This window comes from Diadema antillarum, unplaced genomic scaffold, assembly GCF_040938485.1.
Source record: "Diadema antillarum isolate AM-2024a unplaced genomic scaffold, OU_Dant_1.0 seq00001661_RagTag, whole genome shotgun sequence".
Taxonomy (NCBI): domain Eukaryota; kingdom Metazoa; phylum Echinodermata; class Echinoidea; order Diadematoida; family Diadematidae; genus Diadema; species Diadema antillarum.
In genome coordinates, this window is record NW_027272361.1 from 40,083 (window position 1) to 68,037 (window position 27,955).

The window sequence follows — 27,955 nt, forward strand, 5'->3', positions numbered from 1 at the left end:
TCGGGCAGCATTTGGTTCTGCCTATAGTCCCTTTCTGTTCGAATTGATGACTGAATGTGACTCCGCCGAGAGGACCTTGGGAGAGCTACATACACTGAATACTACAGCCAGTGCATGCGAACACATCACATGCGCACAAATTTCAAAGCCATCAACAAATAAGATGTTTGTGTGCGCATGCGCTGGCCGTAGTAGTCAGTGTATGTAGCTCTCCCAAGGTCCTCTCGACCGAGTCACATTCAGTCATCAATTCGAAAAGAAAGGGACTATTGGCAGAACCAAACGTTGTTCGAAGCCTGTTTTCAATACTTCAACTTAATTGGTAAGTCTTCAAATCGAAGAAATTTTTGGATTTTAAGTTGACATTTACCCGCGATACTTACTGTCATGATCCTGAATGCTACAATGCAAAGCCCCATTACGCTATGCGTATGGGGCTGCTGGTCGCAGTTAGCTATGCGTACCATGGGCTGCACGCTGCTGGTCGCAGTCAGTGGTTTCGTACAATATTTATCGACGCTGTACGGCGACGGCTCTGGTGCGAAACCATTATTGCATGATTACTAAGACATGAGAGCACTTTGGGGCGAGTAATTCTCACAGACAACGTACTTTAACGTGAAACACAAACCAAGACAAGGAAATTCAGGGAAACTTTTGAGGTACCAAAACTTTTTATTATCTTTAATGACGCATGAAATCAGACTATTTGGTATAAATCACAAAATAAAGCTCAAAACATGCATATTTTTTGTGTAAATATTCTTTTTAGTGTCCTTAGCAGATGTAATAAAAAAATTGTGATCTCAGAAAAAATTCTAAAGTATCTTATTGTTTTTTGAATTTCTTATGTATTTCTTTGTTTTTCGACTTTATGTTTTTCATTGTTTCTTCGATGAAATTTGTCCGCGACATCGCTCCGAACAAAAAAATATGTTATTCATTGATTTTAATCAACAAAACACCAAAATAATCATGCTTTTATGAAATTTGCCTGTAAGCACAGTTTGCATTGAAATTGTACACGAATTCACGTTTTTGAGCAATTTTTGGTCTGACATGCATGTACATATTTATATGTAACTTCGGAACCATGCGCCCGGGCGTGTGTCAGGGCGTGTGTTTGGTGTCAAAGATGCGGGAGACTCGAAAGAAAAAAATCATGAAACGTCGCGGCGATAGCTTTTTGCGATTGCGATACATAGCGCGGAACATCGAGGGGGGGCCACGGAGGCCCCCCCCCCTCGGCCTAGTTAGGGTTAAGGCATACCTTGGTTTCTCATTCCTCCATGAAGGCTCCTCGGGTTGCATCGAATCATCCTTCATTCTCTGCTTCTCCTCAATCTCCCTCATCCTGTTTGAAATCACAGCAAAGAACATCACAATAGTGAGCTGCTTGGGATCACCGACAGTTATTTGTCATATCAGAGATAAAACAACAACAAAACAAAAAAATACCGTACCATATGTCCCAAAACAAATTACAACAGGACCCTCTGCAATGATATCTTTAAAAATATTGCATCAATCCAAATACAAATTCAGGGTATGAAACTATAACTCATTGCCCACATCTTAAAGAAAACCCCATTCGATTTGCTTCAATGGTCAAAGAGAAATGAGGAATTTTGTAGAGGATGTCGGGAATCTCTTCCGTCTAAGTTCTGTCTATTGTATTCACACACAAGATCATCAAAGTGCTAAACTTGGAAGAATCAGACTCATGATATGCTTTACAACAATCCACATTTCTCTGTGACCGCTTAACCAAATTGAATGGGGTTTTCTGCAAAATAGAGCTAAAATGTTATATTTTAAGACCCTGAAGTAGCATTTAGACAATTTAATCATATTAGGTGTTATCAATGCGAAAATCTGATTGTAATTTTTTGGGGGACATACTGTATAAGCTATTATTTTTGCAAGGGTTTAATTTTCGCGCATTTCGGGAATCACAGTTGGACTGCGAATTTAACATGCGAAAATGTCACCATATGCTAAGGTAGTAGCGCACTTATGAAGGCCCCTGTGTCAATTTGCAAAAACAACATCTCACGAAAATGTCTTACTTTGCCATGCGCTTCGCCTCTTGCTCCTCCAGTTTCTTCAAGTGCTCCTGGTACTCTGCCTCAGCCTGCTGCTGTTCCAAGTCTCTCGCTGTCAAAACAGAAAATGAAAATTTCACTTGAATGCGGTCACTCACAAAGCAGAACCCAAGGCATAAAGCTTCACAAGTGGCACAACCGTCAAGACACCACACTTTGAGGCATTTGTCAAATTCAACCCTGCTCTTTGCAAACCACCCCTTGAATATGTTCTCATGACCTCTGGGGTCTCAGTACAAATCTTTGAAGAGAAAAAAAAAAATCCTCACAAAATTCAATAAGCAAGGTACACTTTGGTTAACATGCTGCTTTACGAATGTTTATGTTGATAATTTCAAGTTCATAGGTATTTTTAAGTTCATATATTATTTATCCATTGAGGATCTAGCACTACGACCTTGTAAGTGACTCAAAGCACCTAATATAAGCATGATCAATATAACTGAATACGTAGGATTCAGCATGCTGTGTTAGGCAAGTCTTGGGCAAACTTTATGGTAAAAAGTCTGTTAAAAAGGCATGCATAGAATGTGAATACACATGTCAATGATAAACAGGCTTATTTCAACCCGCTGAGGACAGGCTGATTTTACTGTAAAAAGCATTTCGCATCTACAGACACCAGCCAGAGTAGACTCGCTCTCAATGGGTTAAATCTGTTACTTCAAAAAAGCAAACCTCTTTTGGCCTCCTCATCCTTGCGCCTCTGTTCCTCTTCCTCCTTCTCCTTGTACCACTTGGAGCGACGATCCTCCTTGCGCCGCACCTTGCGCTCCATCAGCCGCTTGGCACGCTCCTCCTTCAGCGTCTCCTCGTACTTGGCCAGCTTCTCCTGTTACCATGGAAACCAAATGCCACAAAGATAGTCAGTCATCACTCGACAGTGAACTGGGAGAGTTTGGTTGTAAGCTATCTGTGAGAAAGCTGAAATGTGACCATGGCTACCCTTTACAATGCTCATTTCTAGAGTCTCAACAATTACCATCACAGCAACTAGACAACAATCTATCAGCTCTGAGGCTTGAAGTCAATGCAATGGTAACCGCAATTAGTGTCACATCCAATCATTGCAAACCTCTTTCTACCATATATCCCACATCTGATCAAGTTCTTGAGAGTATGCCAACAATCAAAAAAAAATAAATGAATAAAAAATTGCATTATGGTCTCTTCCTCACAAGACTTACATACAATTCACACAGACTAGAAGTAGCTGGGTAAAAAAAGTATTCAGAAATAAGTAACTTCGAGCCGGCACACATTTTTAATTAATTACAATGCAAAGATACGATGGAAAGATTAGCCAACCCATGCAGTGACCTATGGTACCTGATAGAGGTTATGACGTGTCTGTCGTAGCATATTGAGGAAGTCTTCGCGGTCGTCGTTGATGCGCATCAGTCGCTGCTTGGTGACCAGGGCAACCTCCCTGTCTTTTTTCAGCTGATGGACCTGCCGAGGAGAAATAGAACAAAATATGTAAGACAAACTAAACAAATGTATGTGCTATTGCATCATAAAAGCCTAAAGACTATGAACCACATCCAGTCAAGCTAGGACTTGTGAAGGCACAAGTGATTATGTCTTTGCAACCAGCCAACTGACATATCACACGGACGTCATCAAAAGGAGAGAATTCACCACCATAGCATGGCATAAACTGCATCTTAACATTCCCTCAAGTTCTGAAGAGGCCACTGTTTTTGTTTCATACTGTGAAACCAGAATTGCTAAACCAGTTTTGCACTCGAGCAATTCATTTGTCAAGTATGGTTTAGCTATTTAGGCTAGGACATCAAATCTCTCCTCCCGCCAAATATTACTTTAAGGGCATTATTTACCATTTGCAGATGAAACAATTACCTAGCTTTAGTGCTTCAAAATAGTTCTAAAAGGTGAGTTACGGATAGAAACAACCAATGTAGACATTTCAGGCAGTATAATCATTGTATTAAGCATTGTGAAAGATACAAAATGTGAACAAAATTTACAATAAAAATTTTTCTAGACTAAACCGTCTAGATTTATGGTTTAGTGGGAAAAACAGTGATATCTCCTTAAATTTTAGGCTTTTACAAAATTTGTATATGATAGAATGTTTTGTGATACACCTGACCTACACATATGCATCAAATGTGATACTGTATAAGCTGCTATTTTCGCAAATTTCGCGAATTACAGTTTGACTGCAAAATTAACAACACGCGAAAATGTCGCCATGTGCTAGGTTAATACTGCATTAATGATGGCGTCGGTGTCAATTCGCGAAAATGACTGTGACCTCCCCATTCGCAAAGATATCTGTACGTGAAAATAATAAGCTTATTCAGTATCTTGAACGTCTTTAAAATCACTGCTTCCAATGGTAAACTGTACCTTTAACTGTAATTCTTTAAAAACAACAAAGAAAAACATAAACCTCCATACCCTTTCTTCCTCCAGCAGCTCCCAGATTTCTTGATCCTTGGTGGCCATCTTCTGCGCCTCTTCTTCCAACTGCGGGATCTCCTCCAGACGACGGGCTCTGGCAAAGTAATCCACCTGTTGTCATGACAACCACAACAGGGCGGTAGCATGATAAGGTGTGGCATCACTCAGTACACATAATTCATCAGCGTAATTGTGCACCTGTGCATGCATAAACTGGCTCATGGTGAAAGGAAACGCATTAACTGAAGAGTTTGATTGCAAAACGAGTAAACTCCATTCTTGTTGACTTGTGGTATTTGCGATTAACGGTGCAAAAAACAAAGAAGGCAATACAAATTTGGGATATTCTTAATCATTACCTCATGAATATTCCTTGTTATGTAACAAGCGAGGTGTTACTGAAAAAGTTTCACTTTGCTCAATCTGATGATGGGACTTATTTGAAAATGTTTTAAAATGGCACCCAATCCGTTTTCGCGATCAAACTCTCTGAATATGGATCAAATATTTTGGCAGCCAGAATGAGGAAGACTATGTACTGACCTTCTTCTCCTGTGACTTCAGCTTGACTTGGAGCTCCTTCTTCTCCGCTTCCAGCTGCTCCACGTGGCGAGCCATGATCTGATCAGCGTCAAGCTTCTCCAGCTCCTGATTGGGCGACAAGTCAGAGAGGAAAAAAATCATCTCTAGAGATGAGGAGAAGCTTTAGAGATACCCTCACTTCATATCTTTTGCCATTAGTAATGATACGCAGTGTGTGATTTCGTCACTTTTAAGTTGGTGCTAACAGTCTGACCTAAAATAAGTTGCTTCCATTGCAACTGATTCACAAATTACCCCCTGCTTCAGGTTGCAATATGACTAGTCAATTGATATGTACGAGTTTAAAGTTGTACACGGTTGAAAGCTGGGTGATTTCAATCACATGAGAAACAAGTAATACTACGGTAACTGAATTGTCTATGGAAAAGTTTCATACATCTGAAAAAAAAAAATCAAGCAAAGATGTGAGCTGTCCCAAACTGAATGCAACAGACTGCTCTTAGAGATACTGCTTTCTAAAGTTTTAAGATATTACCTGTTTGAATACACTCGCCCGACTCCCCAAACATCAATCTTACTTGCATTTACAAGTTTTGTGCTAAGGCAATCCCCCAGTTAGACAATGACTTTCAACACTCTGTGGCCCAAATTCATGAAGGTGGTACAATTGAAACCATGGTTTAAACCATGGACAATTTGTATGGAGCGCGAAGTGTCACATGGCCTATTTTGTTACGAAATCAGTCTTTCATTGACAAAACGGTCATTTCATCGGTCATTTCGTCGACGAAATGGTGACTTCGTAACGAAATAAGCCAAGCAACACTTGGCGCTCTATACAAATTGTCCATGGTTTAAACCATGATTTCAATTTGACCACCTTCGTGAATTTGGGCCAAGGAGATCAGGCCATGATGGGTCTCTGTGCTCACCTCTTCCTCGTACATGGAGAAGACTCTGGCGGCGATGCTGGAGCTCTTGATGGCATTGATGCGCTCCTTGGCGTGCTTCTTGCGGATCTCCTCCATGTCTTCCTGCTGCTTGCGTCGGTGCCGCTCCTGGGCCTCGCGCTCCAGTCGCTGCTGCTCGGCCTCCCGCTGGGCACGCTGCTGCTCCTCCAGCATGTCCTGTTCTGCACGCTCCTGCCGACGAAATATGAAGGACATCAATCAAAGATTTCTTTGGGGCATTTTGAATACAGCGGACTCCTGTTACAACGAAGATCTCGGGACCGGCAATTTTCTTTCGTTATATCGAAATTTCGTTATAACCGAATGAATAAACAATGCAAGACATAGGACTGATGATGCTGTGGCCTGGATTTTTAATTTGTCGTAACCGGAATTATGACCATGTTCGTTATAACAGGAGTGCACTGATACAGCTAAACCTGTCTGTAGTGGTCAGCCAAGGGAGCCAAACAGAGTAGTCATTACAGACAGGTGGCTGTTACAGACAGGTTGTCTAAATATCATGTGTCTCACTCACATACATGTACATGTATTATCACTGGAGAAACCTATGTGTATATGTATGGATTTACATGTGCAATGTGTACTATAGTATGCACGTTTCAGGTACTGAACAATGCCACTATTGATCATGTTACTGCAGGAAAATTCTGTCATCATCATCCTCCTCCAAGAATTTCCACTTTGAAGATATCTAGAATCACTCTTAGAATTCAGTTCTTGTCATCTCACCCTCTGCACAGTGAGGTTCTCCAGCCGCTCCTTGCGGTCCTCGATGATCTGTCGTCGGACCTGGATGGCACTGTGGTCCTTGTGGGCGGTGCGGTGGTAGTTTGTGATCACCTTCTCTTTCTGAGTCTTTCTCTCCTCCTTTAGAAATGAATAAACACATATACAATTCACCAAAATTGCATTTTCTCCAATTTATTCTCATCCTAGAAGTGTCTATCAGAACAGTTCTATCTCAAGAAAATAAATTCTGGCAACTGTTAAAGAGATCATAGGTTTGTTTTGTTTTGTTTTTTTCTTGACACGACTCAAAGTTACTTCAGTAGTTAGGTAGATGAGCAGTGTGCTATAAGCCATGTGTAAATGCAGACAGTGCGTCATTAGCTGAAGGGCGGCAAAAAATACCGTTGTAAACCATAAGCAGATGTCTTCAGCCAAATGGTGTGCATAATAGAGGCTAAAACAAGAACACTTATGTTTGGTAAGAAAACTTACACTGATGTGGTTCAGGCACTTCAAACAAAATTACAGTAAAAAGGCAAAATTGTTGCAAATAACACAAAACTATTTCCATCAACCTGCTTACTTTATTTAACACTTGAGACAGGAAGAAAAGATTTTTGTTTTGTTTCTTGGTTGTTTTTTTTTTCACAAATATGCTCTTTTCTTCTGACCAGCAATTATATATGAAATCAATAAAGAAATAATGCATACTGTGTATGAGCACTAACATGTACCTACTTTTGTAGGAACACACTCATAAAGCTGCAGGGATTTCACAAACTTTTTTCATACCTCGATGGTCTGCGGGTCGATCAGTCGCATGGCCTTGTGGAGGGCACTGGACATCTGGGTGAGCTGGTGGCGAATCTGTTGAGATGGCATGTCCTGGATATGGGGACCCTCCGGTGCCTGCAGCTCGTACTGAGAGGACGAGAGGTCGGAACCAAACACCAGGCACTGGCGGGCGTGGTCCATGCGCACCTGTTGGTGGAAGAGAGTTGGGGACACCCAAAAGGGATCAAAGAGTTGGACCTCATCTGGTGAGATGTATGTCAGACTATGTGGGTTTCTACTGTGACTGGAGTCATATCACCGGAGATACAGCTAGTCTACAACATGTCTGCACAATGCTAACACAGGTGACTCCCATTAAAATGCAGTCCTTGGGACTGACAGTTTTCTTTCCTTATAACGAAATTTCATTACAGCCAAACAAGAAAGTACGTAAAGATATAAAGACATACTGTAAAACACGATATATTCGCGGCATGAAAATATCACGAATAAAAGCCAACGGCCTTTCTCGCAGCATGAAATTTTCGCGACTTGCCACTGGCATCCAATGCATATTGTGTAGGCAAGAACTTTCGCATGCATTTTAATTTCGAATATGTTGCCGCTCGCGAAATTCGCGAAATTAAATAAAATGCACATGAAAGTTCCTTGGTTTACAGTAATTTGGGACCAGAGTTTTTACTTCATTGTACTGAGAATTTCACTATAGCCATGTTCATTATATAAAAACTGGAGTGCACTGCAAAACATTTATGCACAGGAGTACATGATTCTTCCCCTAATTTCATGTTCCTGTGTAGTTCTTATTTGCGTGGATGTTAAATCCAAGTGGAACTAGGTGAGGGGCCACTTTGATCATCTCCCTAACACAACGCCAATTTTCTCCAGACTTAAAATCTATAATTGGTCAACCTTTTCCTTATATTAAAAAAACCAAACAAACAAACAAATAGACATGAAGAAGGCTATGTGACAAAACATATGAACTTGCTGCATTACAAAACAGACTCTCTAAAACGCAAAATTCAACTGGTATTAAACAAAAGTCCATGTTAGTCATCATGCTTTGTATGAACAGCTCACTCAAGTCACCCTCATAATTCATAACACAGCACAGTGAGGTGAAAAATCCATCTTTCAACACTTCACATCATCACTTACCTGGACCACTCCATTTCTAGCAGCATCCACCACCATCCTCTCCAGGTGGAAATGAGAAGAAAACTTGACAAGAGAGTAGAGGCGAGACATCTTGATGGTTTCATACACCTCGGACACCTGCAAAAGAAGAATTTCAGCATGCTTTAGTTACGTCTGTTTGTTTTGCAAGTTTTCTTTGATCAGCTTTAACATTAACGACAAAGACCATCCATCTATAACATGTACTTATGTACATACTTACAATGTGCTTAACTGCATTAGAGAGCAATTGGCATCTTTACAAATGTTTAGAAAGTTTCATATCACCTTCAAAAAATAGTCAAAAGGATAAGACTCAATGACAGAATTTCACAATTTGTACAGGGATGCCAACCTGGTTAACAGTATTATAGTATTCTGAGGGCTGAAGTGGCACATTCTTTTTCTTTATTTTTGTGGGACAACAGTATTTTTAACCTTTTCTGCAATAGACAAGTAAAGATAATACAATTTGGGGAAAGTATTTTCTATGAAAGCTGCAGTATTTCTGGTATAAAATAGTAAAAGAAACTGAAAAAATAACAGTTGGCATCTCTCTTTATAAAGGTTTAATAACGGCTGTTGCTAAACACAGCTTCACACTAACATATTGAAAATGCTGTTGTGTTTATGGACTTCAGTTGTTATCATTAATCTTACAGTTGTAAATCTCCTGGCAAATAATCCCAAACTTCACTGCTATACATGGGCATAAACTCTGCCCCAGTTACAGTCAACTTTCTTCAAAATCAAACTTATTAATACCATGTATGGTGCCTTCTCAAACATAACCAAGACCTTTCCACTGTACTACACCTCAGTTCTCATCAGTTGTGGCCATTTACAGTATGCACAGAAAGTCAGAAACGTTACAGACACAAGAAACTGAAACACATCACTGACCATGGCAACTACAATGTGACAGTTTGAGCCGACTGACTGACCTGTTTCAGGAGGCGCATGATGGCATTGTCCTGCAGGGCGGGCACGTACTGGGACATCTCCACCTCCTTGCTCTCCCGCAGGTAGTCCAGGATGCCGGAGACCCGGTCCGAGAGGTGCAGCGGGTGGAACTCTTCCTCCAGCCAGCGGAAGAGGTCTCGCAGCTGGGGCAGCACGAAAGGCACCACGTTGTACTTCACCTACGGAGGAGGGGGGAAGAGGAAAGAGTGGCAAAGCACTGTGCGATGATGACGATGCATGACAGTGTATACAATACATTTTCCAAAGCAAAATATCTTGAAAAAAAAAATATCTTGCAAATCGGGGCTCGTAAAACCAGAAGCAGCAAAATAGAGCAAAGAGTGTAATGAACTATCACTGTGGCAGAGTGGAATTCATTGACATTTCTGAAAGACCCCCATATTTTGAACATTACCCCATTAATCCAACTTGCCCAAAAGTTTTGGCTGCCCCAAGCGAGCTGGCAAGTGCACTGAAATCAAAGCACCATGCTTTATCCGAACGGGTTCCTAAGCATTAACTTTGGTGACTTCAATGCCTTGCTGGCATTCACACTACTACAGGGTGTCTCACCAATTCTTTCACGAGCTGCTGCCTGGTGGGGGAAGTCTGCAGGCCCAGGAGGTTGGCCAGTTTGCGCTGGTTCTCGGCTGCCGTGTTGCCCATGTCCAGCATGTCACCGATGTCGTTGCGAGGAGGAGAGATGGGCACGGCCAAGGTCGCCAGGAGGACTCGGGATGCCATCCTACAACAAACAATCATTAGGTAGTGCACTTAGAAAACAGGAATCTTTCCCATTTCAAACAATCTCCTCAGCAAAAGCCCATTTTTACAGTTCATTTTGATGTAATTGTTGTTTAATCTTTTGGGGTATAATTTTACATATAGCCTGGAAATACTTAGCGCATCTACAGTCTTCTTTGGCTTATATCATATCAATAAATCTCTGAAACATTTGTGCAATCATTGTTGGTTTTTTTTTTTTTTTTTTTTTGGGGGGGGGGGAGGAAGAATTACAAAAGACTGGATCATAGAGGTACTTCATGACAGATCAGACAATGAGGAAATGTAAAACTGCCCAACTAAACACTTAAATCCATTTTGATTCAATGACTAATGCACTTGGGGGAAATTTATGATCCATCTTTTTTATCAACAGTAAATCTACATGCCATATTCAGATAAATACAGTTGAAATCAACGTCATGGAAGATAATTTTCAGTTCATCATATGCTCATCTCGATGAGGGTGTGTTTGGTCCCCACAATGCAATCATTGGTGACTCACTTCTGAATCTCCTCAGAGGTGAGGTTCTTGCGGTGCTCACGGGACAGCTGCAGGAGGCGGTGAAGGGCGCAGGCGTGGAAGAGGCCGTTGCCGGACTTCCAGAAGACCAGGCCCAGCTTGTGGTAGTAGTTGGCCATCATCTGGGGCTTGGGGGACTTCTTGGACCGCCCCATCAGGTTGTGGATGTCTTCCACTGCCTTGTATGCCTCCTGCGGGGGGTGACAGGGGATTGCTTAAACACTCGGTAGCGTGGGGAAACATGGGTGGTCTGATTGAATCCATCTTCATTCGTTACCACCGTGGTACATTTGAAAACGACAAATAGCGCCCATCAGCAACGTGTAGGCAAATATGTGCACTGAAGCATAATAGAGTATGCAAATCAGTAACGGTCGACCCTAGTCTAGTTTCTTCTGCCGTGTGTGTACTTACATACAGATTAGTGATAAAGCTGTACACCACCTCTTACGAGCATTCTGAAAAAGGATCTGAGCTGCGCCAGCCTTCCTATTCCATGGTATCCCTACACTACCAGGTATTTTAAAGGTATACATGTGCACATGTGCTTATGAATATACACCGGTATACAAATGGATTGCTAAGATACAGCTTTACTTGTGACACACACTGGCCATCAGTTTTGTATCAACACAAAAAGAGCTTTGCAAAGCCTTGCTAGCAGAAATTTCAAACTCTGTCCAGAATCTGCCATGTAGAATCAAAACATATGTGTAAAAATGTGATTTGAGCTTCATCTTTAACATCACAAGATTGTATTTTTCTCCTTCCAAACATCTGGTACATTGTATTAGCGACAATACAATAACAGTGGCATCTAATTCTCAAATGGGGCTTCTTTTTTTTTTAACAAAAGGTACAGAGGAACCTCGTTAAAACAAGAGACCTGATATGAATTAATTATGCAGGTTCCACCCATTTTACATTTTGATTTCATCCCTGATATACCGAGGAAATTTCAGGAATTCCATGCAGCTATTCATAACGAGGTTTCCCTGTACAGTATGTCCCAAAAAAAATTACAATCAGATTTTCGCATTGATAACTTCCAATATGATTTAACTGTCTGAATGCAACTTCAGGGTCTTAAAATATAACATCTTAACTATATTATGCAGAAAACCCCATTCAATTTGGTTGAGTGGTCAGAGATATGTGGATCATTGTAAAGCATGTCATCTTCCAAGTTAGGCACTTGGATGCTCTTGGAACTGAATAATGTGTGAACACAATGGACAAAACTTGGGGGGAAGGGATTCCTGACATGCTCTACAAAACTCCTCATTTCTCTTTGACCACTGAAGCAAATCGGATGGGGTTTTCTGTAAGATGTGGGTAATAAGTTATAGTTTCATATGCTGAAATTGTACTTGGATTGATTCACTATTGTTAGAGTTATCATTGTGGAGGATCCCGTTGTAATTTCGGGGGGGACACACGGTATAGTGCATGATGAAGAGACTCATCTATTGGTAGCTTCTTCTTCCCAGGGGGAGAGCGTTGCAATGAGATAAAGATGACCTCCTCACCTGCCACAGCTCCATGGCGATAGCCGTGTCCAGCTGGAAGAGACGGGTGTCCAGGTGCAGCTGCTGGCTCTCCAGGTTGTTCAGGTTGATGGACGTCGACTGGTTCTGGTGCTTCTCGATCAGGTTCAGGTGATTGCGCAACTGCATTGTCAGAACAGAGAAGAATTCAGTGAAAGGGTTAGTGATAGTATTTTCACATACAGATGAAGCAAAAATACATAAGCAAACAACATAATAAGAACATAGAACCTTGAAGTATATCTGCAGGTTACAAAATTAGTTTACTTTATGCATGTATCGGTAGTGCACTACTGTAAAATCTCTGCAAGAGTGTGTACAAAGCTTTCTATGTGAAGATATCACAGTGGATTAAGTCCAGTTCTAAAATCTACAAAATACATCTGAGTCTTGAAATAGGATTGCTAAGCAAAATTAACTGACAGCAATACAGTCATATTATATCAAGTAGATTTACATTTCTCTTTTTGCATTAGCTGTTGTTTTCTGTGGTCCATACACTCACAAACGTACATTCTGATGGGAGACTCGGCAAATAAAAAGGATTTGATAACAATTACAATGGACTGATACAAGTCTCTGGTAACCTAAAGTATTGTTATAAAACTCTTCCACGGCAGTCTCCTATAGATTATTCATGATGCAATTACATGAATATTCTCAAGTGGCTGATTTACTCACATTGTCGCATAATTTGCGGAACTCAGTCTTCCTTTGGTACTTCTGGCAGAACCTGAACGCTGTGGGAAGAACAGACAAAAAGAATTTGTGATTACCATATGTGTCTAACCTCAGTGTATGCTTCAAAGCACTTAGAGAATAAACATGTGAGATATATGAGACAAATCAACTTTTTAAATCGCCTTTGTGCAATCACAGACCCTGACAAACTTGCTGCTCTGTTCCTATAAGAATTTGCTACCATGCAGCAGAAAATGTAGCGGGAGCTACAGAGAAGCAGGACCGTACCATTCTGGGCTACATCTTGGTAGAGCTTCTCCAAGCGGTTGTTGTTCCGCAGCAGGTCCAGGCACTGCCGATAGGACTCCCAGAGGAACTTGACCCAGGGGATCAACACGACGCGGTCAGTCCTGGCCTGAGTGTCCTCTCCACTGACCGCACTCAGGAGAAGGCTGTGTATGGAAAGAACAGAGATTGGTCACAACATGGCTGTTTTTGATTATTTTTGCATAGATTACTTTGAGGCACAATTACAAACAAATATTAAAAACCGCCAGCGAAATAAACATGTATTTTGATACAAGACATCCACTTTTGCACATACTCTACAGAGATAAAAATCCCTTTGAAACCAATCTCTACAACAAATGGACATGTCGCTCGCACCTTTCAGGAGATGTTACGTTGTCAAGATCATCGACGTCGACGACCACCATCTCTGATTCCTTCCTGGCTTCCTCCGTCTTGTCCTCGGCCAGTTTGAGGTACTTCCTCACCACATCCTCAAGAGATTTCACGTTGACCTAAAGAGAAATGGCATCAGAAGTCAGCATACTTTGCCTCAAAGTCTTTAGGAGGTTTGGTGAAGCCAAGTATTTGCTTCAAGTACTGTAAAACAAAAAAACATTTCTCGGCATGAAATTTTCGCGAGTTGCCTCTAACATTCCATGCATATGGTGTGGACAAGAACTTTGCGTGCATCTTACTTTCGCCAATCTTGGCTCTCGCGAAATTCGCAAAATTAAAATGCACGCGAACATTCGTTTTACTGTACGTCCTTAGACAGTCTGTTGACTTATTTCAGACTCTCACAAAACATTTTCAATTCAACCCACAGATGCTACAAGATGATGCCATGTCGGCTATGACTGCTTTGCTTCTTGTGAGTACGCTACTTTCCCCCACAGAAGTTTCTGAACCTCCTAAAACCAAGAGTTAGCAAAAAATGGAGAGTGCATTCTATGCGCACAGAAATACACTTCCTCCTGCTTCTGGCTAGTGCCACTTTATCATAATAAATACCAATAATTTTTTACCGATAGGCAGTGATTTCTGAACAAGAGTCTACACTGAGACTGATGAAGTAATAATAGCATATCCATTATTAAATCCACTGACAGTAAGCACAAAGGAAAATGTTCACACGAGTCACAGCTCTTGAATTGTATCGCCATGACGAGCCCACCCACCTGTTGGCAGATGATCTTGTACTGGTAGAGGCCTTCCTTGGCGATGTGGCTCTTGCGTAGATCCACACACAGCTCCAGGTACTTCTCCATGATCGGCTCATGGATCTTCTGCCAGGTCCGATGCCTCTTGCTCTTGATGACATCATAGAGGGCATCCAGGGCTGGCTGCTTCTTGCCCACATCGATGAACTCTGTGTGTCAAACAGCATGGAATAGGAAATTGCAATGTGAATCAAATCATATACATCACTTCTCTTTTTTGCTTAGCGGCAACCCACGACATTGCTTAGCTGCAACCCACGACATTGCAGACTTGGAAAGTTCAGCTTACAAATTCAATTTGTTTTTCTTCTTTACTTCAATTCCCATGTCGATTCAACGTCTAGTGCACTGAAGTTTCGAGAGTGGTACTCTATATATATTGTTTCAACTAAGGCCAAGGGGGGGGGGGGGGGGGGGGGAAATGCAGTGGCGTAACGCGACCGACCCTAAAAATGTCCTCGACCTTAAGAGATTTTTTAAAAAAAAATCTTTACTATCACGATCACGATAGCACAATATTTCGATAGTAACAGTGCAATTATCGCTTCAGCGCAGTTGCCATCTTTCTCATATGAGTTTCACAACTTTCATCGTTTTTTTGCGATTTATCCGCTTGTTTTTATTTAATTCACCTGTGTAGTAGCATTATTTATTTTTTTAGAATATTCGGTTGTTTTCACAAGATTTTTTTGTGCTTCACCATATGGAGTCGTTCAGTGTTCGCTTCACTGCAATGTGCAGCGCTAAAAAAAGAAAAAAAAAAAAGAAAATTACCTACCAACCATATTTCCGTATGGCCCCTTACGCCAATAAATTTTACAACTTTTTTTTTGCCTAAAATGTTCTGGAGAACAGCAATCAGAGGTAAGCTCAATGCAGTACAAGGAAGATGCCATCAAAAAAATCATTTCTGATAATTGCAAATCGGCGTATAAATTCACAACAGCTCAACAAATGCGTAATTACTGCACTAACAGTTAGACAGAGTACTACAAGTAGCTTTTCAAAAGACTTATAACCCAAGCTTGACTATACTTTCGCACCGTGGTACTTGACGTGACTTTACCACGGTACCAGTTTAACATTAATGATAAGGGTAGGGTGTCTGAAGCATTTTTGCAACTTTTGAAATTCTATAAAAGGTGGATTATAAACTATTTCATATGAAAGAAAAATATGTCATTAGCATATATTTCAAATTTCATGGCAAAATAATTATTCTATCTCGAGAAATTCAACTTTCAAATCACTGCAATATTACAACTTTTTTTTGACGAGCACGCACGAAAATGTGTCCAAATCATGTTTGCAAACAAGGCCGGTGAGTAGCATTCGCGTGCAGATCGCCAGCGACCGGTTAATGAGTGTACAGCGGATTGCTAAAACGCGTAACCAGCGCAGAAGCCACTCCCCCTCGTGTCGTCATAATACATGTTGTGCGTACGTATACAGCGCTCAGCGTTGTGAATGAATACGTAGCGCATGCATTCCGGCCCAGCCAACATCGGCGGACGAGCTAGCGAGCGTGCATTTGAGTGTATTATTGTACTACCTACACACTGTACACACACGCTATATGCGCTACATATACACTACGTACGTGTGTACACACGTACACAGCTGGCTACTGAATGCGACAACTACATAACACATCAATGTCGAGATCTATGGCAGTTCATGTGAAAATGTTATATGGCTATTTAGCCATGAATGCCACTTTACCACCATTCGTGGCTGAAGAGTATAGCTTCCAAAATCGTTGCTTGCCCTTTTTGTCGATGGGAAGTTCAGTCGTAAAAATCGGTATTTGTACCTACCTTCCATCGCGGTACCGCTTCACAATTAACTTGCCTGATATGGTGCGTTGTGTAGCCTAGGCCTATCTGTTGTGCTGCATAAGATCGCGAGAAAGACTGTAACTCGTGCATCGTTAGTGCACTTTTCTATTGAAGTATTTAAAAAAATAAATATCATGACTCTACATGGTCATTCGTTTGGATTGCTAACTCATACATTGTAGGCCTGTTATGATCATTATCAATCCAGTAATAGTACAATGTCATGTACTTTGACTACATTTTGTACGTTGAAACCGATGCGCCAGGTGGTTTACGAGCGTGTTACATGCACATACTAGTATTGTGAATGCTGGGCAATCGTAAACCCCATAGAACTCAGTGCTGTAGAACTATCGCAAGCGAAGCGACGTGACAGCTAGCAATAGCTAGCTAGCTCAGTCTGTTTTCAGTGGCACGGGTGTGCGCGCGCGCACGTACTCGTGTAGACACACACACAGCGTAGCGATCTAGCGAACTACATTGTATGTAGCTACGTAGCTACCTTGCGACGGTAGACACACTGCTGACCTACACGTGTAGGTCCGTGAGATACACACACACACACACACACAGCGCGCGAGCTAGCTGCATGCGCGCCATGTGGCGGCGAATGCGTGTAGATTTACATATGTATGAGCGTATTTGCTCGGACGTTACTATGGTTGTTGCATACGAAGCCACGCCTAACACGTTCGCTGAGATCAAAAAGTTATTGCAAGGGGTATCTTCTAGGCAATATCCCCGGTCCAAGACGTGGAGCTAGCGAAAAACCGACCTCACCATCGGATTCAGCACATCCTAAACTACTCGCATGCCACACGCTGGTACAAGTAGCGAAGCAGACGCCGAGATATCGAGATAGGTGTGATTCTAACGACATTTACACCAATTTATCGTTGGAGTCATGTACCAGCGCTTTGATAGAGTATGGAGCAAAACTTCCTCTTTCATAGATTATTATAACGGGCTTCTCTCTTCCATTCCTTCAACTCAACTGGATCGTGTGCAGCGACTTCAAAATTGGGCAGCCCGATTAGTGTTTCAGGTTTCTAGGGACTACCCATCTCAGCCACTTCTGAAGTCGTTGCACTGGCTTCCTTTGAAGCAACGGATAATTTTCAAATCAGTTTTGTTTGTTTATAAAATCCTTAACGATCAAGCTCCGAAATATTTAGACGCCTGTTTGACTTTATATACACCTACTAGAAATTTGAGGTCATCTAGTGATCCGCTTCGTCTCACATACTCTGTTACTCGCACCTTAGCCGGTGATAGGACATTTACTGTGTCTGCTTCAAAGCACTGGAACAATTTACCACTTACCGTTAGACAGTCTCCATCAGTCAGTGTGTTCAAAAAAGCTTTGAAAACACATCTTTTCAGTAGCAACTAGTTCGTAGCTGTATATGATATATAACATTTATCCAATTATACATACTGTCGTACATGTTTTGAATTGATTGTAAGCGCTTTGGGCCTTGTGGGAAAAGCGCACTATAAATAATAGTAATAATAATAATAATATGATACCAAATTTGTTAGGATTCGATAGCGGCATGGACCGGGGATTTTGCAATAAATGCGATTTTTTAGCACAAAACGCGGGGTCAAAACAGCGTAGGCGCGCGACTCCATTGTGTTGCTAGGGGCTTGCGTGTTGTACAGTACGCGCAATAGAAAACGCCCGACGAAAGTGCGTCCAAATTTCGTCCCAACGCTTTTTTCGTTGTTGATTTCGTCGGGGACGTTTTCAACGCTTTTTGCGTCCAGACTTCATGGACGGATTTTGGACGAATTCAACGAATTCAACGAAATCCCCGAACGCTTTTCCGAAGCTGTGGACGCATTCAACGCTTTCAGCGCTTTCAACGCTTTCAACCCTTTACACGCGATCACACACACACAGGAAAGTTAGCTCTAATCGCGAATTGCTAGCTCTTCTTTCGTCGAAGTTCTCTAGGTTTCCCGTCCATTTCTCTCATTTTCTCTCTTTTGCTTTCGTATCATTGTATCCCTTTCTTTTCAGAGTACAATCATACTTTAGAGAGTATTTTTTCTCATTTTTATTAAGTGATTACCGTGTTTGCCACAATTTGGGGTGAGTTTTTGTTCGAGTGTTTGTTGAGTTTTTCGATTGAACGATGTGTCGATTATCTTCGTGTGTGCGAGAATATCGTACCCACTCGTTTGTTTCCGTGTAAGTATTTTTACCGTAAAGTGTCTTCATCGTTCGTCTTCACGCATCGGGTTTTCACCCTAGTTTTCCTCATCGTAGTTTTCCACATCCATTTTTTTTTTTCCGGTGCAAGATACTCTGTGTATTTTCTGCTACGGTAAAATGCCATCGTCGATATTTTCTGTGTATTCATCGTAGTTTTCCACCTCCATTTCATTTTTGTGTGCAAGATGTGTAGCTAGGTCTGCGATGTCTGAATCGTTTACAGATGTGTTTTGTGAGAGTATTAACCACGATGATTTTGAGGATTTTGAGGGTTTCGCGGTGGATGAGATCGACTGGAATGATAGTGATAATGATAATGAATCTACACTATCTAGTGGTGTTGATATAAGAGCTCTTATGATGATGCAATTTATTTCGTGTGACCGACCATCATGACGTTGGCGATGACGAGTACGAAACGAGTAGCCTATACATGTACAATGTAGGCCTGTAATGATCTAAGACGAGAGTGACACTGACGACATGGCCTGGCCCTGGGGGCTGTTTTAGTGTTGCCTGCTGAGTAGGTGTTCCATTCTATCCTTTCAGTTATCTTTCTATCACTTTCTTCTTTTGACCCTGGATGAAAAAAAAAAAACCCTATCTTGCCATGTAAAGACAGAACACATACCATCATGAAATATCATGACATTACTAAAGTAATAAAAGAAATAAGTAAGCGATGAAAATTCTTGTTTGTAAAATCATAAATCAAAGGTGATTTCATATGAACCAGCTCTTTGAAACGTATTTAATTTGCCTATTGATACTTGCTTTGCAAGTATACATTTTCTCTCCCATGGACTTTGTGTCCCCCCTTTTTTTTATGTGCTTTAATGATTATTCTAATTTGTTTTGTCAATATCATCATTATTGCTGTATTAATATTACCATACTTTGATATGGTTAATTGCATTTGTTGATTGACTCTAACTTTCATTTTGTTGCCTCCTCTTGGTACTTGTACAGATCCTTTCTAGGGCTTGCTGTTTGCTCACCCCCCCCCCCCCCTTTGCTGTTGCTATTTCACTCTTTACCTTTCTTTGTCTCTCTGTTGTTCCTTATCTTGTTTGATGTTGCCTCCATATTCATCCTTTTCCTTCAATGGTTGCCCCCTGGCCCTCACGACCATTACTAACCTTCCCCTGCCTTTTGTCTGTCCATCCTCCTGCTCTAATCCCCCTCCCTTTACCTGTTGGGCTCCTTGCCCATGACATCCTACCCTCTCCTTTTGTTTTCTTTGTTCCTTGTCCCTTGCCTGTTCCTGACTGTTCTTGTTGTGTGAAGTCGCTTTACATGTGTGTGGTTGCTTTTTCTGCCTATTTGCCATTTTGCTTCTGACGAAGATTCTGCTATGATCGAAAACTTAGGTCCCTTTTGACTCTATCCTAAAAACATTCATGTACACTCCCAAAACTTGCTGGGCTAGTAATGAAAACTTCCATTATCTAGCAGGGGAGAGGGAATGCTTTCATTTTCTCAAGAGAGCTTTTGTGTGAGAGAATGCAAAACTTGATTGAGTGTTGCCAAGTTGTTTTCAAACTTCTTCATTTTATTTGATCTTAAGCATAATCACTTTCGTAAGTACATGTACAGTATTACGATTTCTTCTCCCCTGACTGTAATCGGAAAGTTTGCCATAAGGACGATCGCTAATGTGTTTGGATGTGCCGATATGCGAAACACGTGGTTCAAAAGAATGCACCATGTGCTACTTACAGTTGTACTGCCTTAAAGGTTACTGCAAGTTGAATGGATCGAATGCGCCATAGGCTTAGTTACGGTAAACAGTTTACGTTCGATGCGAATAATTATTACGTCTTTCAGGATCGAGGAATAATACACACAAAACATGCAAACAAACAAATCCACGAACGAGTGTTGATAACCAAAATTCATATGAAAAGTAATAGGCAGTTTTGATGAGCGTGAAATTTTATTGTCATGATTTTGCCGTTTAATCGGGTGGTGGCTGCATCACATAGGACATCTCAGTGAATTTGTCTAGGCATATGAGACTTTTCATATAAATCTGTGATTGCATTTTTGAGTGATTAATCAATTCCTTTTTACAGTTCGGGAACCAGAACATCAGAACATCTTTGCAATGATTCCTTTAACTCAACTCACCCGCGAGTTCTTCGATCGATATACTACACCAAATGCGCGCATTCTTTCGTCTGGCACCTGGGGTCTGGCACGCACCTGGTTTTGTGGAAATTTCCACAAAGGGAGAGGGTGGGGTTTTTCCAATCCCAAGAGACCGCATTATACACAAGAAGACAATCTCGTCGCTTCTATCATTTTCCGTCACTCGTGTTTTCCCCTTATTCTTTGCTAATAATGAACATTTCGATTGAACTTAACGATGGTTGTTCACACGTGGTTCCTTTTGTTGTGAGGTGTAGGTATTTTCTTTTTTTATCATTCTTGGGAGGGGAAAGAAGAGTAAAAGAGGGAAAACTTATTTAAATAAACGAAGGGCACGTACGCTCAGCATCCACAGCAAGCCGTCTTTTACATCAGCATCGTTGATTATCATCACTTGCACTATCATCAGGCATCACTCGGATAATTTTGTCCTTTTTTTTTATAAACATTTAGAAACACGATCACCATCACTCGAGATAAACACGTAGCAGTGGCAGATCCAGAGGGGGCGCATGAGGCGCACGCCCCCTTTATTTATCGTGGAAAAAAAAAATAGAAGTGAAACCCGGAAGTGGCACCAGAAATATTAGTTGCGCCCCTCCCCCCTCCTGTACAGAATTCCTGGATCCGCCCATGCCTGTACGAAAATAAATGTCAACAGACAAAGTATCAACAACCTCCCTGACAACCACATAAACATTACCACAGAGCACACCGAAGCGGCTGGCATCAAACACCCTTCGAAATACTGCAGCAAAGCGCGAAATCGCCGTTACGAAAATGCATGTATATATACACAGTGCGAGGCAATTGAAAGATTACCTTTAAATATTTCAGAATATGAAAGGAACAAATAAAGTGATATGAAACGAAAGAAATCGTACACCAAACGAAAGGTATAACGACCTCCAATAGGCCCTTAGCCGCAGCATATCAATAAACATGACGTATAAGCACACGGAATATGCGTGTTTCGGATTCCTCCCTTCTATATTTCTTTCCTGAACTATTCCCAATGCCCGAATAAAATAATGACTAGTTTGTTACACTGATTTCTTCTTCTGAGGTAAGGAAGTTCGTTCGTCCGAAAACAAAAGGATTGACACTCCGAAGGTTTGCTAATCGGGCAATGCCCCCCCCCCCCCAAAAAAAAAAACAACAAACAAACAAAAAAAAAAAAAAACAGCCCACAAAATGCTCGTTAATCAAAACATTGGTTAATAATGTTAAAGACGATAATAATAATAATAATAAAAATAATGATAATAATAATAATAATAATAATAATAATAATAATAATAATGATAATAATGATAATAATAATATAACAATAGACAGAAATAAAACAATATATGGCCCCCTATAGCAATTACCCGCAGCATGATTACATTTTCGAATCAACAAACATGGATAGGCACAAGGAATATGCGTGTTTCGGATTCGAAATAACGCCGTAACCATCGGAATAGCGCACCCGTTTTCTTTTTTTCGGAATAATGAACACCACGGAAATGAATAAATGATTTCAAACTAAGAATCCATCGTAATTCTTGCCTTAAAGATTTTCCTCCCTTCTATATTTTATTCCTGAACTATTCCCAATGCCCGAATAAAATAATGACTAGTTTGTTACTCTGAAACATGGTGTTGTGAGTTAAGGAAGTTCGTTTATCCGAAAACGAAAGGATTGACACTCCGAAGGTTTGCTATACCCATCGAACAATGGGGGAAACAAAATAATAGTAATACATTTTATTTTCACACTAGGTACGAACATCTACAAGGTGTAAGGAATTTGCGTGTTACGGAACATTTTATCACTTTCGCATCAGCGAACTTTACGTGCATTGGGTACTACAAAAATGCCTCCCCCCCCCAAAAAAAAAAAAAAAATGTATATATAATTACACCAACGCTTGAGCATAACAACAAACAAGCAATCAAACAAACAAATAAACAACTTAAGATTTAATCTCATAGCTGCTTTGAATATTTCACGTTCCGTCTGCATGACTGTATATATACTTCTTTTCAGAATTATCTCTCGCTTCCCGCTTCACAACTAGGAAATAAACGATGTCAAACTACAGGTATATAAGAATTAAACTTATTGTCTTACTCTGAATATAAAATTCATTATTTCAAAAGTTCGTTTATCCTTGAATACAACAGGCTCGATACTACAGTACTCCGAAGGTTTGCTAATCCGACAATAACGCACCTATCCAATCACAAACATTCGTGCATTTTCGAATTATGAATCATAATTTGACTATCACATTTACGAACATCTATTTTTCGTGTAGGGAAGTCGCGTGTATCTGAATGTTTCATTTTCGTCCTAATGAACCTTATGGGTGCATGGGTACAACGAACATGAACCTCAAACCCCCCCCCCAAAAAAAAAAAATAAAATAAAAAAAAAAGAAAGAAAGAAAGAGCCAAGTCAAACTAAGAATCAGTCTGAATTAGTCGCTTTGAAAATTCCACGTACCGTCTGAATTATCTCTCTGTCCAATAAAGAAATAAACGATATCAAACTAAGAATTAAACTTATTGTCTTGTTTTGAATATTACTTTTTTTTTTTTGCTTTTCTGGGGCCCGTTGCATAAAACTTACCATTGAATTTCAATAGTAACTACCGTCAGCATCAATGATTATAAAATTTACCGCTGATTTAAGACTTACCGCATAGAAAGGAGCGGTAAGTCCAGCGGTAAGGGTTTTATGCAACAGGGCCCTGATTCAATAAAAAAACGGGCAATGTAACGCGCAATTGCTGAAGAAAGAAAATATATTTAATGACCAAATAACGGCGAACAAATCCTTCTAATTTCTTTTTTCCTCTTTTTGGGGGTTAATTTTCTTTCTATACTCAAATGGATTTTACGTACACGCAATTTTAGTGAAACCATTTTCTTTTTGGTCGGCATTCTACGATAAGGTTCCTGTGGGTTCCTGTGGGTTCACCCTCGCCAAAATTGCGTGATTTCTCTTAAATACTATGAACCCGAATGATCTCTGATTGGTAATTTAGTCTATTTCATGATCAACAGTTGTTTATTTTCTGCTTGTAAAAAAACAAAAAACAACACGTGAACAATTAGTAGGCCTTATACTGGGTCTTGTCATGTATCGTACATCTCTGTTTCGTTCAGCCGAGCGAGCCATGCCATGGCAATTGCGACGCACATACGGCGCACTCGCCTTTCCCACACGTGCACATTCCCTGGTTACATGCAGCCCGCATACCAACATGTGATGTATCAGGTGACTTACAAATGCAGTGAATAATCTGCTAACGGTGCCGTACTTACAGCTAGGGTAAGGGAAACTAAAACTTTTACAAATTGCTTCAATGAAAACGGCATCGATGTATGTAAACATGTTACCATTCTTAATAGTATTATGTGAATCAGGTGAATTCCACGCCTGTCTACTGTTCTCATTCCCGACCGCTGTGCTACTACTAGTACTTGTTGAGTCTAATCTTGCAGTGATTCTTGCCGACTAGCGGCTGTGGATGTGGCCACTACACACACACGTGTGTACTGTATTCCATGTACGCCTTGGATCACGGACGCTTTTAACGAAATTTGGACGAAACTGCCGAGCTCCGAACACGCATTTTCCGAACGAGCAACGCATTTGCCGAACGAAATTGAGCGGGCGGTCGTGCGTGAAATGCGTCCACAAAGCGTCAGAATCGTTGCTACTGGATCGATAACGAAATTTCGTCCAAATTTCGTCCAAATTTCGTTGCTACTCGATCGATAACGAACTTTCGTTGGAAAACGAAATTGACGGAGGCGTTTCTTATTGCGCGTACTGTAAGATAGGGGCGCGTTTTGTCCGAAGGTTGGCAGTGCGCGATCAGACACCCTAATAAGGGCCTGAAATTACCCCTGACCCCTGAATACATTAAGGTAGTGATCTAAACGTATATCATATAAAGACAGACCTCGTAAATTACTCCCACAATCTGTGTTATTACTTTCTTTGGTTCTGCTTTTAATGTATTGTTACCAAACACACAAAAAAAAGACAAAATGCATTTTATAGTTATGGAAGTGGACGAAAAACCCTCATTTTGTAGCTTACTCTAAATTTTACTTTAAATTACGGAATATTCATTAAAAGAAAGAGATTACTTTGCATCTTGCAAAGTGAATCTTGTCTTAATTCATTCCATACAAGCGAAGTCAAGACCTTTTGGCTGCCATATGTGATGTCAATCTTCAAGAGGACCTAAACAAAATTGGTGACTGGGCGAAAAAATGGATGATGGATTTGAACACAGATAAGTGTAAGGTTTTGACAATATCCAGGAAAAGAAGTAAGGTGCAACACGTGTATCATCTAAATAACGCCCCTCTTGAATCTGTTGAATCCGTGAAGTACTTGGGTGTAACCATCACTTCTGATTTGAAGTGGACCCAACACATTAACAATACTGTCAATAAAGCCAATAACGTGCTTGCATTTCTAAAACGCAATCTTCGCATAAAATCTGATGTTAAAGCCACAGCTTACAAATCGTTGGTTCGACCAATTGTTGAGTATGCTTCCACAGTTTGGGACCCATCTACCAAGAACCTAATCTACCAAGTGGAAATGGTCCAGAGAAGAGCTGCGCGATTCACTTTAAATCGCTACCATAACACCTCGAGTGTCACCAAAATGCTACAAGAACTTAATTGGACCACTCTGGAACAGCGCAGAGAAAATGACAGGCTAATTATGATGTACAAAATACACAATAATCTCACTCCTCTTTCAGCACAGGACTATATCATCAAACAGGCTACTCAGTTAACGAGAGCCTCGCAACCACACTCCTACCAGGTACCATATTCGAGAACTGAATCGCATCGCCATTCGTTCTTCCCAAGAACTGTAAGGAACTGGAATTTTCTGTCGTCAGAAATTGTTTCAGCGCCATCTGTGGGATCATTTCGAAACCGTCTAACGGTTGATCAGAGTGGCTAGTATTTTCGTCAAATTTTCTATGTGCTTGTAAATATCTGTAAATAAATTGTATTATAATGTAAATAGCACCAGTCTGCAAGAATCTTCAGTCTATTGAAGGAGGCAGACTTAATCAGAAGAAGAAGAAGAAGAAGAAGTCCTACCATCCACACGTTGCACACATCATCACATCAGTCACTCACTACACTCTACCCCACGAGTGTCGGCTACCCATATGCTGGCCGTTCACATGCACTTTCGGCCCACACGCACAGTGAAGGTTGCGTAGCCCATTCATTAGAATGAATGACAAGAATCTATATCGACGACGCGCGAAATCAAACATTTTCATGCAAGTTTAACTCACCATTTGCTCTTTTCAGAGCATTTTCAGGTCTCTGAAAATATGTAGGCATCTTGATGCCTACTAATGGACGTTCCTTTCAACGCGTTCTTCTCACTATAAAGAGAAAAGAGCGATTTTCCGCTGCGAACGTCGCAGAATCTGTCTTGATCCCAGTTCTGCAATATGGCGGGTGTGCAACCCATGTGGGCACAGTGACGTCACGATTATGATGTATAGGGTGTCAAACAAAAACCTGAGTTTTTGTGTTCACCGACCGCATGATTAGTATCTTTTAGGCCTACTCTCAGCTCCAATGAATGCAATCTACATGCTGTATGCTAAGTACAAGTATGTTGTAGTGCCCATATGAAAAACTTAGGTAACTTAACTTGAATCACGTTTTTGCGGAAGAAAATAACTTGTTTGGATGCCAAAGTCTGGTTTTGGGCCTACCTTCCTTTACTGTCCACCCGATGGTTTTTGATGGTTTTTAACCTACTCAGTATTTCGATGGTGCTAAATGCCTGAATCCGAGTCTGGATGATGCAACTCATCCTTGATGGTTTTGAGATATTCAAGATGGCCACAAATACGGCCACCACAATCTGAGATTCCTACAGTGGTAAAATAATTATTGAGAGGAAAATATGTGATTTTATAAATTACCGATTTCGAGGGTGCTGAATCCGAATCTGCGATGGATAATGCAACTCTTGCCTCCTTTAAAATAGAAAGTCCCATTCATTTCCTTATAAATTCTGAAAAATTGAAAAGATTTGATGATTTTACCCTGTTATCGAGGGTGCTGAATCTGAATCTGGGTGCCATGTAACTCTTTCACCCAATTAGAGGTTTAATGATTAGGCCTATCCAAAATGGCAGCCAAAAATTAAGATTTTGATTATCAAGTTTCCTTACCGAAAATAGACTGATGGTCTTATTGTATTTCGAGAGTGCTGAATTCGAATCTGGTTGAAACAACTCTTGCATCCCTAGAGCCAGTTTTGCAGAGATATCCAGTTAAAAGATGGCTGCCAAATTTGAAGTTCAATATATAGGCCTACAGGTAGACCATATTAGGCTAAGTAATTCTCACATGGTGAATAGATTTGAAATAGATTGATGGTTTTGCCTTATTTGTGTGTGTGTGTGTGTGTGTGTGTGTGTGTGTGTATGTGTGTGTGTGTGTATGTGTGTGTGTGTGTGTTTGTATGTGTGATTGTTTTTTCTGCTTTCATCTTGTAATTTTGTTTTGACGAGGTTAAAGTGTCCCAGGTATCAAGGCCAATATACTTTGTTGAGGAGAATTCTTCGCTTTAGGTATTGCACAGAACTCAATGAACTATAAAACAAAAACACGTTACTTCGCACCTCACTCGTTTCGTGGGTGGAGGGATGAGGTGGGATGGGAATACAGGCCCCATTACTTGTGGCAAAAAAAGATATATCTTCTACACAAAATGTAAGAAAAAAATAAATCTAATACCTGCTATAATGGAAAAAAAAAATTATACAAACCTATTCATGCCATCGCGCGGTGTAGTCAAGACTGATCTCAAGGTGTCGACCATTTTTTTATATTTAATTTGATTTATTGGTTTCTGTATCATCATTGTACACACATTCATGTACAAACATAAATATAAGTAACTGTTGTTCGCAGAGTA

At 40.7% G+C, this 27,955-nt stretch overlaps 1 protein-coding gene across 1 annotated transcript in view; it reads right to left on the reverse strand.

Annotated features, from left to right (window-relative positions):
* Window positions 1-26,446, reverse strand: part of LOC139711488 (eukaryotic translation initiation factor 3 subunit A-like) — a 29,019-nt gene extending 2,573 nt beyond the window's left edge. Inside the window, exons 1-19 of the mRNA XM_071623366.1 lie at window positions 26,310-26,446; window positions 14,722-14,912; window positions 13,919-14,055; window positions 13,541-13,704; window positions 13,253-13,311; window positions 12,554-12,694; window positions 11,007-11,215; window positions 10,292-10,463; window positions 9,700-9,897; window positions 8,738-8,854; window positions 7,574-7,762; window positions 6,782-6,919; window positions 6,011-6,220; window positions 5,079-5,183; window positions 4,533-4,646; window positions 3,435-3,557; window positions 2,784-2,937; window positions 2,070-2,157; window positions 1,271-1,354 (exon numbers count right to left, since the gene is read on the reverse strand). Coding sequence (XP_071479467.1) covers window positions 1,271-1,354; window positions 2,070-2,157; window positions 2,784-2,937; window positions 3,435-3,557; window positions 4,533-4,646; window positions 5,079-5,183; window positions 6,011-6,220; window positions 6,782-6,919; window positions 7,574-7,762; window positions 8,738-8,854; window positions 9,700-9,897; window positions 10,292-10,463; window positions 11,007-11,215; window positions 12,554-12,694; window positions 13,253-13,311; window positions 13,541-13,704; window positions 13,919-14,055; window positions 14,722-14,912; window positions 26,310-26,358 — 2,642 coding nt within the window. The 5' untranslated portion in view covers window positions 26,359-26,446. The remainder of the gene's footprint in view (window positions 1-1,270; window positions 1,355-2,069; window positions 2,158-2,783; window positions 2,938-3,434; window positions 3,558-4,532; window positions 4,647-5,078; window positions 5,184-6,010; window positions 6,221-6,781; window positions 6,920-7,573; window positions 7,763-8,737; window positions 8,855-9,699; window positions 9,898-10,291; window positions 10,464-11,006; window positions 11,216-12,553; window positions 12,695-13,252; window positions 13,312-13,540; window positions 13,705-13,918; window positions 14,056-14,721; window positions 14,913-26,309) is intronic.
* Window positions 26,447-27,955: the final 1,509 nt, after the last annotated feature.